General features: G+C 42.6%; 1 protein-coding gene across 3 annotated transcripts in view; it reads right to left on the bottom strand.

Annotated features, from left to right (window-relative positions):
- LOC126092607 (host cell factor 1-like) overlaps nucleotides 1-14,708 on the bottom strand; it is a 107,966-nt gene that overhangs the window by 49,496 nt on the left and 43,762 nt on the right. For 2 of the 3 annotated variants that reach the window (XM_049908309.1, XM_049908307.1), the window contains 3 exons: nucleotides 1,963-2,471; nucleotides 1,573-1,845; nucleotides 1,304-1,465 (listed from right to left, as the gene is read on the bottom strand). In XM_049908309.1, coding sequence (XP_049764266.1) covers nucleotides 1,304-1,465; nucleotides 1,573-1,845; nucleotides 1,963-2,403 — 876 coding nt within the window. In that variant the 5' untranslated portion in view covers nucleotides 2,404-2,471. The remainder of the gene's footprint in view (nucleotides 1-1,303; nucleotides 1,466-1,572; nucleotides 1,846-1,962; nucleotides 2,472-14,708) is intronic. The other variant, XM_049908308.1, reaches the window with a different exon arrangement.

Consider the following 14,708-nt stretch of genomic DNA (forward strand, 5'->3'; position numbering starts at 1 on the left):
CGAGAAACAAGGACACATTGTAATGCTAGTTTGCGGAGTTCTGAGGAACTGATGTCTGGGGGAAGATTCCAGATGGTGCGTGAGGTGAAACAAGCACCAAGATCACAACTGTCATGTTGTAGAGCATCCTCTGCAACAGGATATTGCATGATGCCAGTATACACCCTCTGCCTATGCCCATTCATCTCAATTGATAATTTGGTGGTACTTACGTCGATGTAGAAGGCCAAACAGTGTTTATCTACATGTACATACATGAGTAGAGTATGCAATTGTTGCAAATGTATCGTGTGAGATTTGAACACGAAACTCTTTAAAATGTGCTGCCACAAAACCCATGTTCTATTTCCGTGTGACATCTCTGTCATAGTACATCATCTTCACGAAAAGTATATTTTCAGCACTTCACAATACGCTTTCACCCCTACCTGCACTCCAGTGACTGAAGGGCCCCTACCCCTCTCCACACATCCAGTAGGTGAGCTCATTTTATGTGTGTTAATGTCGTGTGCCCTGGCTATTGGGTGACGTAATAAATCGCCAGGCAATAATAATTAAATAGTTGGAAATGGGTAATGTTTCATTGATCATGACTGAGTATATTCTTTGAGACTTAAGTGTTTGAATTTAAAAGGTTGATGATTGATACTGTTGCTGAATACAGTATATTGGAAATAACATGCAAAAACATGAGACTGAGTTGTAAGTGGCACAAGCAAAGGTGGTAGCAGGGCCCCTTTGTCACATATTGGCTCGATCCAGAACACTTTGTGTCGATTGTCTCGTTTTTCCATTACCACTACAACCTAGCAGTAGTTGTATCATAATTGCACGATGAAGCTAAATGTTGTGCTGGCAACACCAATCGTGGATTACATCAGCATTTCCTCTCTCACATCTCTCCTCTCCATAAGGCCTACTCCCTTAATTCCACCACCACCCATGGAGAGAAACATCTGTCTTTTGAGCCACTTATAACTTGTTCAGTCTCATCAAATGTAAATGGGAAGAAAATGGGACAAAGTCAAGTGACACATTGAGTAAGAACTTAAAAATGAGCTAAATCTTACTAGGAAGAAATGTAAAAGTGGGAAATTTTTAGCATTGAACTTATATGTTTTCTCACAGGGGCTACAAATTTATGGTATGGAATCGCAAAATTTATAAAATTGGAGAATGTAAAATCAAAGTTTCACTGTATATTGTTTTCTTACCAATTTTGTCATCATCCATACTGGCTTTATCTGAAATGTGAAAAGATTGACAAAACAATACCATCGCACAATACACTAAACAAACTAACCTGTGTACTGCGAACAGCAAGATAAACAGCATACTCAAGAATGGGACCACAGGTGCGAGGAGGCGGTTCCCATGACAAATGGGCACCTTCTAACGACTTGGAGATTTTTATTGCTGATGGCGCACCCGGGTAACCAGGCAAGCAAGTCTTGAAAGCAGAGACCTTTGAAAGACAAGATATGCATTATTCTGGGTGATAATTTGCATGTGTGATCTGCAATGTTTCAAGCAACAACTATTTATTTAAGTCTCTCAAAGAAGTTTGTTTACCTCACTCCAGGGTCCCTGGCCGCGAGAATTTATAGCTGCAATCCGAAATTTGTATGCAGTTCCTGGCTCTAGCTTCATCTCTGTGTGTTTGGAGAAATCTGGTTCCAAACCACGCAAAAATTCTGTCACTGGCCTGTCATCTTCATAGCCTTCTGGAGGAATGAAAAATTTGCTAACAGTGAAGTTTGTACCTCGTATAATACCAACATCATACCATTCAGAGCTTTCTTTCTTCTTATTTGCTGTTGAGTTTTCCGTTTCATCTCTCTGCTTCTGAAAATAAAATAAAAGATAAGAACATAACAAAACAAATGATCAAATTAAAGTATTTGTTGTAAATCAATACATGTTATCAATACAGTTAATGTAACTGCCGAAGAGCAAACTAACCACAGCAGGAGTATCAGTTGGTGCCTGGTTACAGCCAAGAGCAGCACTTGCAAGGGTTGACAAAGCATCTGCCCCACCTGGATCCTCATGCTTTGGTTCTACAGCAGTGGCTGCCAAATGTGCAGTGAGATCTGAGACAGCACTTGCTTGCTGTTGTGGTTGCTCCAAATGTTCCTCTTTCTGTTCATCCTCATCTTCCTTTTTTATAGTTGGTTCTAGCATTGGGACATCCTTTACAGGGGATGATTTTTGTACCATTTCTGTGATAGTAGTAACAGAAGTCACACCATTACCAGATGATGGTACAGCTTCAGAAACGTCAGTCATTTCTGCATCAGTTTCTACTGCCTCCGGAGCTTTTAGTTCTTCACTTTTTTCATCACTTGCACTGCCTAACTTGTCATGGACTGGAATCAACACGTCCGAGTCTTGCTCCGACATTTTCTCTGAAGCTTCTGGTAAAGTATTCCCATCAGCTATACTATTATTACTGATGCTGCAGCTGTCACCTGTCCAAGAAAGAGAAAATGAAGAATGACACAAAAAAAACCTTATAAAATTCTCATAAATCTCTGAATGAGTAGGAACAGGATACACAATTTTCAGTAAATTTTGTTAAGAAATCTGCACAATGTATCTGTTGAGGCACTGCAAAATTCTACAGAGAACACACTTGAGATAAGGACACCTGTATCCCAAGCATGAAGACTAGATGGGTAGACTGAGTAACTAATGAAGAAACACTGGGCCAGATTGGGGAGGGGAAGGTGAGGGGATTACAGCACAATGTTACTAAAGGAACAGATTGGTTGACAGGACACACTGTGGTGCATCAATACATAATCAATTTAGTAATGGAGTGAAGTGGTTTGTGTGTGTGTGTGTGTGTGTGTGTGTGTGTGGGTGGGTGGGCGCGCGCGGGGGCGCACGCATATGTGTATGTAGGGAGGGGGAGGAGGGAGGGGGATGGGAATTATAGAGGGAAACCAATGTTCAAATTCAGTAAGCAGTTTCAAATGGAAGTAAGTTACAGTATTACACGGTAGACTAGCATGTAGAGCTGCTTCAAACCAGCCTTTGGACTGACGACCACCACAACAAAATCGTGGGGCAGCAGCCTTTACAATAGTTATAGTGGCAATAGTGTGGAGGCAGGACTGATATCACATTGAAAAATAAGCCAACATGTCCTTACTATGCAGGTGTGCAGATGGCTGGAAGTAAAGGGGAGCTATAGCCATCATATTTCCAGATGAAATACAGCTCTACTGTATCGTTAGATAATAATCTATGTATACATCCACAGCTACATAAACTTTCTGCAAGCCACTATACCGAGGGTATTTTGTACCATTGCTAGTAACTTCCCTTCCTTTTCCACTCTCAAACACAGAAAGGAAAAAACGACTGACTACATGTTTCAGCAGGAGCCCTGATTTCTTGTATCTTGCCTTTGTAGTCCTAACACAACACGTATGTTGGTGGCAGTAAGACTGCTCTGCAGGATGTCACAAATGGTGGTTCTCTAAACTTTCTCAAGTGTGTAGCAAAAAGAATGTCTTCTCCCCCCCCCCCCCCCCCCCCAGTATTCTCATTTGAGTTCACACAGCACTTCTGTAATACTCGCATGTTGGTGGAGACAGATAGTTACAAATCTAGCTGCTCGTCTTTTAACTGCTTCAAAGTCTTCTGTTAATATTACTTGGTGGGGATCCCAAACACTCGAGCAGTATTCAAGAATGAGTTGCATAAGTGTTCTGTATGCCATTTCCTTTATGTATGATCTACACTTTCCTACAAATGATGATGATGATTTGTTTATGGGGCACTCAACTGCGTGGTCATCAGCACCCGTAAAAAGTCCCAGATTTTACGCAGTCCAATTTAGCCACTTTCACGAATGGTGGACGGGAATCGAACCCTGGACCTCGTGGTCCAGATCCTACAAATGATCGTAGGTGTTTGTTCCATTTGAAGTTGCTTTGCAACATTATGCCTTGACATTACTGCGTCAAGTAAGACACTACTAATACTGTAGTCAAGCATTATTGGATTGTTTTCCTTATTCATCCACATTAATTTAAATTTTTTGACATTGTCAGTAACTGCCATTCGTTATATAAAAAATTTTTTTGTCTAGATCATCCTGTATCCTTCCACAGTCACTTAAATACAACACTGATCCATACACTACAGCCTCATCAGCAAACAGTTACAGATTGCTGCGCACCCTATGTGTCAGATCATTTATGTTTACAGTGAACAAGAGCAGTTCTGTCACATTTCCCTAGGGCATTCCTGACAATACCTTTGTCTCCAATGAATACGTGCCATCCAGGAAAACGTACCAGTTTCTTTTACTCAAGAAGTCTTTGAGCTACCCACATTTCTGGGAACATATTCCACATGCTTGGCTCCTTGTTAACAGTCTGAGTGTGGCACTGTGTCAGACACTTTATGGAAATCTAGAAATATGGAATCTGTCTGCTGCCCTTCATCCATGGTTTGCAGGATAATTTGCAAGAATAGAGCAAGTAGAGTTTTGCTTGAGTGATACTTTATAAATTCGAACTGAGAGAAGCTTTTCTCTCTCAAGGAAATTTGTTAAATTTTAAAGCAGAATACACTACAGAATTCTACAACAAACTGATATTAAGGAATTGGTTTGTAATTTTGTGGTGCGTTCCTTTATCCTTCTTATATACGCAAACCGTGTGCAATTTTTTCTAATCACTTGGGACTTTTTGCTACACTAGAGATTCACAATAAACACAAGCTACTTATGAAGAAAATGCCTGAAATGGATTCTGTCTGGATTTGGTGAGTTTTTTTGTTTTCTACTCTTTGAGCTACTTTTTTATGCCAGGGATGCCTATATCCATGTACTCCATATGGGAGTCTATGCAATGGTATGTTTGTATGATCCTCCTGCATGAATGGTTTCTTAAATGTGAAATTTAAAACTTCAGCCTACAACTGCTTATTAGCTCTTTCCAACAGAGAAGCTGTTTTAAACTTTCTGATGGATTAATTAACTTTAGCAACCATTAAGGCTTTATACTGTGACCAGTAATCCCTCTCTTTATATTGACACTGTTGGACTTGTTTGAAACTAGGAAGCCTAAGATATTTCCATTTTGTGACAATTGTTGCACTAAATGCTCAAGACAGTTTTCAGAGGAAGTATTCAGCATTACTTTCCAAGACTGACTGTACCAACTGCAATGAATTCATAGACGTCCTAGTCAATACTCAGTAGGGCTACTTCCCCACTACTGAGTGTAGACTTTCTTTAAATGACTCTACAACAGTTATAGTGGAATCAGGTGACAGTTGAGAATAACCTACGATTACTTTGAGTTCGCCTCAGCCAGTTACTCATGTCCAGGTAACTTCTCACTCAGACTCAATTTCGGCACTGACAGATAATTATTTTTGTCGACTGCAATAAACACTGCATCCAGCTCTCAGTTTCGAGTACAAGCACGAGCGCTTCCCTGGATGGCAATAACTTCAGGGACTTTGTTATGAATGCTTCAGATAATTACTGTTAAAATCTTGACATTTGAAATGCCCCTTCTTTGTACATATCAGGTTTCACTTTATGTGTCTTTACTGACTGGGCGGTGGTTATCAGAGGTCCTCAAACTATCGCCTGGCTTCCAACCGCCTTTTTTCTTTTAAAAAAGAAAGAAGGTACATTTCACATGTATTCTGCTATCCAAATATCCGCTTTTTCTGTGTAATGCGACCCTGACTTATCCAGAGGATTCCTACAATTTCCCACAACATAACACAGCTCCAGAAATTGGCAGCGAAGAGCATCGTATAACTGACTGGTCAAAATCCTCCACTTGATTCCACACTAAAGGACTCCAATCATCTCTGGAAACAATACTGCAACTGTAAGCTCTGCCTGTATCCCATGAGGAAGGGCAGCACATCCACCAGCTAACTGCAGAGGATCTCAGAACCCAAGCAACAGGCATCACTGGTGCTGACATCAGTCACGACTTGAAGGTGACTGCACCCAGCACCCCTGTTAGCCACAGGCAGGGCCTTCTCCACATCTTGGATAGGATCCCAGTACACACACTGGGTGTTCATTGGACTTCTTTCCAGTTCAGGACGATTTTCCCAAAAGGGCTCCATAATGCACCTACAGTCCACAAGATGAGACTGGTACAGACAGTTCAGGCGGACAGACATCAATGTTGCCGAACATGGCGTATGGTCCATATCTGGGCTTTACTTATATGCGTTCTCTCACAGCAGAAACAAAAGCATCGACAACATGCAGGTCATATTTGTATGCGTGAATTTATTTACAGTTGCTACTTGTAATATATTAATTTCGAAAAAGTGAAGAGAGTTATTTAATCTAATATACTGCAATATAAAGTTATTGTCAAACTTCACAATAAAAATGAAAACTATTTTTGCAAATCATTGAACATTCGCAGTTTTTAATCCTGATGTTAAATATTAGCAACGTCAATTAGTTCTACATTGAGTGACAGAATAATTTATGAGTATATTAATAGTTATAATCTGAAGATGGTACTCACAATACGATACAGATCAAGGGCATGCTCCCTTCTTACTTTCTTGTAGTTATTCTAATAGGAAAACACCAACTGTGATTACTGCCAGAATCTGATTTAAAACAGTCTCTTTCAGCACTTCCCATTATTAAATTTTATATGGATTCTTCCACAATGTATTCATTTTTGGCTGCCTCTCTGATAACACATACAGTATTTGTTCACGATTTCTGTCCATGTCTTACCTGTAACTTGATTGACAGCTGCTACAAGAAGATTTTCAACATCATAGATTGTGAATTTTTTATTGTTTGCAGCAACATATTTTTTTATCTCTACCCATACCCATTCAATGGCACTGACGTGACAATGGTATGGAAGAAGCCAAACAGTTTCATGCCTGTGACTTTTAGCACTCGCATCAATTACACATGTTGGAAATTGTGATTTCTTTTCTGACACAATTGCGAGTAATTCCTGGTTTCTTTTCTGTCAGTTTCAAGTAATTCTGCCTTCTTCTAATCCTCTCTGAAATTAACATTTTGTTGTTTCAGCTACCGGATAATATCTTTTTCCTTCACTGCCAAAGTTGGTGTCCTATAATGAACAGCGGAATGATAAAGGGCATTGCCCATGACGATGACTGATGGACTAGTCACATTTATCATAAGCAATGTCTCAAACCACTTTTGAAAAACCACACTGTTCATCATCTCTTAGTGGTAATCACCCCCCCCCCCCCCCGCCAAACAAAACAATAACAAGCAGTTTGGCACAAAAACGTCTGATGTACCTGCACATGATACAGTAATTCGCCCCAATTTTCCAAAAGACACTGCCATCATTCCCTCAGGCATTCCATCACTCCAGCCTGTGTGTAATGAATGGTTGGCGCTAACACAAGTTTCATCTATCCACACTATATTATCACATCTCACACCCATGACCTTGTGCAGAAGTCTGCACCTCCATCTGTCCTTCCCACCAACACTCTGCATCTGTTAAACACCGAGTAGCTGAAGCCCTGAAACCTATGTCTTTTAGCATTGAATGTAATGAAAGTTTGCTTCCTTTAAAAAGATCATCTTTCTGAAGTGACATGAGTAACTTAGATAGAGTGGGATGTTCCCTTCTCTCATAATAGCTATACACCTATATGACTACGAATAAAGTCTTTCTCGAAACTTTGTCACTTGCTTCTTTCTCAGGTGCTTCTTTCTTTTGTGTGTGTGTGTAGTCTTGTTGCGCCACCCTCACCACAATCTATACTGCATTGTTCTTTCTCTACTGTTACAACAGTGCTCTTACTTATTTTCAACGCTGCTGCAGTCCTCTTATAAACCTGAGCAAAACAAAATAAGAGCTTGCTTCCTCCTCTTCTTTTTCAAAGTAGCTTCACCAGCAGACACATGAGTTTGAAGGCCTGGCTTGTGGCACACTTCTCCTTAGTTTCGCTTCAGATGCTGGGCCAGCACAACTTGTTGCACTGGACAATGTTTAAAAAGAAACAGGCAAATAACACTAAAAACAACAAATATGAACTATGAGCCGAACTGTTAACATAAACAACAAAATGACAACATTGGTTGCATGAGACACACTCAATGATACATTTCTGACATGGGTGCGTCATGTTTGTAGAGCAGCAACATGGCTCCTGCTACCTGCTTGAATGCAGTCCGTCATTGACTGGCTACCTGTGGTCATTAGGCAACTGAATGATGCTACTGAACTGTCAGTACTAAGGACTCGCCCCCCAGACTGTAACATTTGAGCCCTCTATAGCTACCTTCCTTCGTCTGCCTGCTGGCTGTAGAATGTTGCAATTGACCATCAACATAAACGAATATAACATACTGCAAATACATAGACTGCAGAACCATCACTGGAAGTAGTTACATCCATAAAATGTCTAGGGGTATGCACACAGAGTAATCTGAAGTGGAATGATCACATAAAATTAATTGTGAGGAAGACAGATGCCAGACAGATTCATTGGAAGAATCCGCGCGAAATATAGTCAATCAGCAAATAAAGTACCTCACAAACACTCATTTGACCAATAATTAAGTACTGCTCGTCAGCATGGAATCTGTAGCAGATAGGACTTACAGAGGAAATAGAGAAGATCCAAAGAAGAGCAGCGTGTCTTTTTATAGGTTCATTTAGTAAACATTAAAGCATCACAAAGATTATCAGCGTACTTTAGTAGCAGATGTTGCCAGAGAGGTGTTCTGAATAACAGTGTGGTTTACCGTTAAAATTCTGACAGCAAATGTTCCTAGAAGAGTCAGTAAAAAAAGTTGGTTGTCCTCCTGAGAGAGATTGTGCCAAATTCTGACCAACTGGTGCGGTAGGTCATCAAAATCCTGAGACAGTTGGAGGACCATACCCCTAATGCTCCAAACATTCTCAATTAGGGAGAGATCCAGAGAAATTGCTGGACAAGGTAGGGTTTGGCAAGCACAAAGACTAGCAGTATGAACTCTTGCTGTGTGTGGGAGAGCCTTATCTTGCTGAAAAGTAAGCCCAAGATGGCTTGCCCTGAATGGCAACAAAATGGGGCATAGAATGTTACTGATATACTACTGTGCTGTAGGGGGTGCTGCAGATGACAACCAAAGGGGACATGCTATGAAAACAAATGGCACCCAAAGTATATCACTCCTGGTTGTCGGGCTGTATAGTGGACAACAGTCAAGCTGGTATCCCACGGCTGTCAGGGTCATCTCCATTCTTTGTTGACTGTTCAAACTCAGTTTGAAGTGGGACTCACCACTGAAGGCAATTCTACTCCAGCTGATGACATTCTAGGCCGAAGACGTGTCTGGAGATGACGTGGACATTGGGGGGGATACCAATCTGATTGTAGCCCACCATACAGCCCAACAACAAGGAGTGATGATCTGGGGTGCCATTTCTTTTCACAGCAGAACCCCTTCGGTTATCATCCGCAGCTCCCTTACAGTAGCACAGTGATATGTTGACAATATTCTATGTTCTGTTTTGTTGCCATTCACGGCAAGCTATACTGGGCTTACATTTCAGAAAGATAATGCCCACCCATACAAGATAAGTGTTTGTACTGCTTGTTTTTGTGATTCCCAAACCCTTCCTTGGCCAGCACAGTTGCCTGATCACTCCCTGGCAGAGAATGTCTGGAGTATTACGGACAGGGCCCTCCAACCAGCTCAGGATTTTGACGATCTAATGCACCATGGACATAACTTGGCACGATATCTCTCAGCAAATCATTCAACAACTCTATCAATCAATGCCAAGCCAAATAACTGTTTGCATAAGGGCCATAGGAGGAATAACACTTTATTGACTTGCTCAATTTGTGAAGCTCTCTCTCTTGAACAACACATCCAATTTTTTTGAAATTGTAATCATTTGTTTGTTTGTACATGTACATCACGTCTGCCAATTTCTGTCCCATTAGGATAATTCCTTCGCTGTGAAACTTTATTTTATTGTCTTCAGAGTTTAGATTGCTTCCTCCTAGTATATCTCACAAAAAGACCATGAAGATATAATATGAGAGATTTGAGCCTAGGTGGAGATTTACTGGCAATCGTTCTTCCTGTGAACTATTTGCAAATGGAACAGGAGAGCGGGGAAATTACAGGCTACACAAAGTACCCTCCACCAAGCACCTCAATGTGGCTTTTGGCGTACAGATGTAGATGCTCAGGCCCTGCCAAAGAACCTATCCACTTGCAGGATAAAATGGCGAGGTCAGATGGCCAGCCCCTACAGTTACCCTCCATGTCAATGGGTAACAATGGGTAACCTGCCACTCAGTGCTCACAGGTGAGCTCTGATTTTTCCATTTTTATTATGATGATCATTTCTCCCTATGTAAGTTGGCATCAACAAAATATTATCACACTCTGAGTAGAAAGTTGGAGATTGAAATTTCATGAGAAGTTCCTGCTGCAGTCAAAAATACCTTTGTTTTAATGACCGCAACCCCAATTCGTATATCATACCGATAATATAGAATGGGCTGCCATTCTTTGAATTTTTCCAAAGTCCTCCATCAGTCCTATCCGATGCAGATCCCACACTTCATAGTGATACTCCAGAAGGGGGCAGGCAAGCATAGTGTAAGCCAATGAAACTTCCTGGCAGATTAAAACTGTGTGCCCGACCGAGACTCAGGAGTGCTAGTTCTGCTAGGTTCGCAGGAGAGCTTCTGGAAAGTTTGGAAGGTAGGAGACGAGATACTGGCAGAACTAAAGCTGTGAGTACCGGGCGTGAGTCGTGCTTCGGTAGCTCAGATGGTAGAGCACTTGCCCGTGAAAGGCAAAGGTCCCGAGTTCGAGTCTCGGTCGGGCACACAGTTTTAATCTGCCAGGAAGTTTCATATCAGCGCACACTCCGCTGCAGAGTGAAAATCTCATTCTGTATAGCGTAAGCCGTCTCTTTGGTAGACCTGTTACATTTTCTGTGTGTTCTGCCAATAAATCACAGTCTTTGAATTTAAACCACATCTCGTCTACACTTAGATAGTCGGGCTGGAAGGAGTGGAGACTGTCTTTTTACGAAGTTGCCAAGAGAATTTTTATCTGCTTTTTTAAATAAATGTATTTCAGGTTTATTTTTGGTGGGTTTGGATGTTATGGTATTCAGTCTAGCTACAAAAACCTTGAGGTCACTAATCCCTGTATATGCCATTATGTTCCTTATTTGGTCAGGATTATTTGTTGCTAAGAGGTCAAGTATGTTTTCCCAACCATTTTCACTTCAAGTGGGCTTCTGAAAGGAATCTGCAACCTACACAGTCATAACACAAGCTGAGCCTCTGATTCAGACCCTTCACTCAGCTTTGTACCAAAGGACCACAGTCAGTTCCGTAGACGATGCTACAAATGGCGTGTTCTCCCATCATCTTGCTAGCAAAACTGGCAGTCTTTATTAATTCAGCTAGCTGCCCAAAACCAGAGAGAATCTCTTCCAATCCAAAGTGACACACATCACCAGTACCAACATGGGCCACCACCTGCTGCTGGCAGCACACTGTGCTCTTCATGGCATCTGGAAGCACCTGTTGCACATCTGGAGTGACTCTTCTCAGTACGCACTTCCCCTCCTTCTGAGCCATACCTCTAAGGGGCCCCATGATGTGCCTAATGCTGAAGCTCCCAACTACCAGTAACCCCACATTCTGAATTACCCAGATCTTGCAGACCAGAGGATTGTGGCATGATCTGGCTTAGGACTTTGTCAGCCGCAGATACCGCCTGAAATCTGCTCGTCCGATGAACTGGGGTAAGGCCCTGCTATCAGCCCTTTGGAAAATCTTTCACTGCCAGTCACACCTTGGAACAATCTCCCACTCAACCACAGGTGAGGGATCAACCTCAATGTGGGTAGTACCCAGGGCAGCCACAGTAGTGAGCCAATCAGAGGACATGTGGGTCATGCTGGATGTCCCTTTGATTGCCCCATCCAGCCTCCACAGTGATGCCCATTGGCAATAGCCTCAAGCCAGTGCTGCCTGTAGCTGTGAGCAAAGGGTCACATCTGAACACAGCAATCAGAGTTCCTATCCATACTAAAGACAGCCTGATAAATACACAGATATGCACGAAATACAGGAATTGAAGCAAACGAACACTGATGAAATGAAAAGTAAGTTGCTTTTAATGAGTAGCTATGTCAACTCACAATATTCTGATGTGCTGCTGCTAGGGCAGCTGTCACCCTTGTCTCTTAGATATGAACCTGAATTGCCACACTACTTAAGATTACAAGTGCAACCTATCCAAAAACACTGAACATGTCAATGACATTAGTTCATTGCACATTGGTAGACACAGAAACGACTATTGTCTCATCCTGAGTAAAATATTCTGAAGGTAAAATAGGTACTGGCAAGCCAGTACTATGAAAAGAAGGGAAGTCTGAAAGGTGTAAAAAAGACATATTAAGGAAAGAAACTTGAAACAACCATGACAAAGTGATTCAAACTGGTATACTGGATAAGTGTGATATGCAAAGAACACTCATTGTTCAAGAGGAATGTAATAACACGGCAGGTGATGACAGACATATTACTGAACTATCAGTTTAATAAGTTATGTTTGCAAAATATTACCACAAATTATCTATAGAAGGATGGAATGACTGGTAGAACTGGTCTGGGGAGAGAGCAGGGGAGAGATCAGTTTGGAGTCTGGAGAAATTAGCAATACTGATCTGGTGACTTATTTCAGGAGATTAGTTGAAGAAAAGCACAACCATATTGACAGCATTTGTAGATTTAGAAAACACTTTTGACAATATTGATTGAAATACAAACTTTGAAATTCTGAAGTTAATGCTGTTAAAACATACGGGGCAAAGGCTATCTCTTGCTTTTCGCTGCTGCAATCACAGTCCTGTTCTGCAGCTTCATAAGACTGTGCTGTGACCTCTCAGTTGGTCATCTTCATGTTGACCCTTTCAAAATTTTATCTTCTTCTGGTGCCAGCACCAGCACAGCAGTTTGTTGGAAGTCGGTGGGCCGACCAAATGCGCTGCTTGCACAATTGAGTGCTCTGAACTGTGGTGTTGTGCCGTCTACTGCCTGTCAGCGGATTGCTTACCTGCTTGCGTAACTACCTGCATGGCAGCAGTGGTCTGTTGCATCATGCAGTCCATCATGCCTATCATTTGACGGAACATAAGTGTTAGCGCTACAACCAGGTTGCCGATTTCACCTCCTCTTGTGCCATCAGGAAAGTAACTGAGTGGAACTGACTTGTTGTGGGCAACAGTTTCGGCATAGCCGCCATAACTGTCTTTCACTGCTTCAGCATCATGCCTGGTCCTCGTCTGCTGAAGAGGGCTGCTGTGCACTTCCAGTTTGTGTACAGGATGCCCCTCTGCAAACGCATGATGTGCTTTCTGGTGCAGGTGTGCCATCCTCTTTGTTGTGTGGAGGCCATGTCTGTGACAGTGGCGAGCTGCTGTGGCACATCAGCGCCAGCCCCCGCCACAATGGTGAGCCATCATGGCTTTGAGATATTTGCAGCCACAGTAGTTCGCTGCGTGTGACCCACCACTATTTGCACATGTCAGTGTGCCTTCTATTTTTAGTGTGCACTGCTTGCTGGGATGTTTGCAGCACACTTCATGCAGATATCAGGCAACGAGCACTGGTCTGCCACATGCTCAGTGACATGACATCTGTAGCACTACAGTGCCCCTTGCCCTGACTTCAGGTCCTCAGCTGTGATGCCTGTCTTCATTAATAATGTGAGGCTAAACAGACCCCAATTAATGGAATTGTTTGTGGGCACAGCTAGCAGAACCGGCCCATCTTCACCAGTGTTTGGGTACTTCACTGTGTCACTGTGCGAATTCCAAACCAGAGTTGTTCTAGCGCCTTCTGTAGGCAATCTGTCTTCATGGTCCATGGGAAGCCACAGGAATAGAGCCTTGATCCCCTTGTCAGAAACTGTAGTGTATGTGTAGAAAGGAAGCTCATTGTCTGTTGCCCCTCTAGATACACTGCAGTAGTCCTCGCAGTCATACAGGTTAAAGTGCACGAGGTACTTTCCTGCAGATTTTGCAGTGAACTCTTACTTTGTCTACTGTAATATCTGTTGCAGGAACTGAATAGTCACCCTTCACTTGGAAGGCGATTGGCCTTGAACTCAGTTCCTTTGCTTTAGTTTGTTGGGCAGAAGGGGTGGGGACCTCTTCGTTGGTGACTGGTGGTGTGGTACCACCATCTGCCACCTCATCAGGTGCATTGAAGGGACTTGCAGAGCTGCTAAGCTGCAACTTGGGGCAGCCCTCCATCTCTGGGGCTTGTGTGGCTACAAGAGTAGACCAGCCTCGCTCGTCAATGGTAATCTTTTGTTTGCGCCCCTTGTCGGGATGAGGGCTGCTCGCTGCCCGCTGCTTCTTCCGTTCACCCTCATCAGGTGCAATAATTTCTTGGCACTTCATTATGACGCTCTTTGTCAAGCCAAAACTTGATTAGCTGCCGCTCTCTTTGCTGCTATGGGGACTGACCTTGTAGCAGGGCTACATGGTCTTGCCATTGTGGCACTCCCTCTCCCACACCGCTCCCGTGGTACGCCGTTTGTTTCTTTCCTTCCTCTGCTGAGTATCTTGTAACTCTGTCAAAACTGCATCCAGGGACACTCTTGTCACGTGAAGTTTTGATGCGCCCTCCAGTGAGTTGGTGTTGACATCAGCAGG

This window comes from Schistocerca cancellata, chromosome 7 (assembly GCF_023864275.1).
Source record: "Schistocerca cancellata isolate TAMUIC-IGC-003103 chromosome 7, iqSchCanc2.1, whole genome shotgun sequence".
Taxonomy (NCBI): Eukaryota; Metazoa; Arthropoda; class Insecta; order Orthoptera; family Acrididae; genus Schistocerca; species Schistocerca cancellata.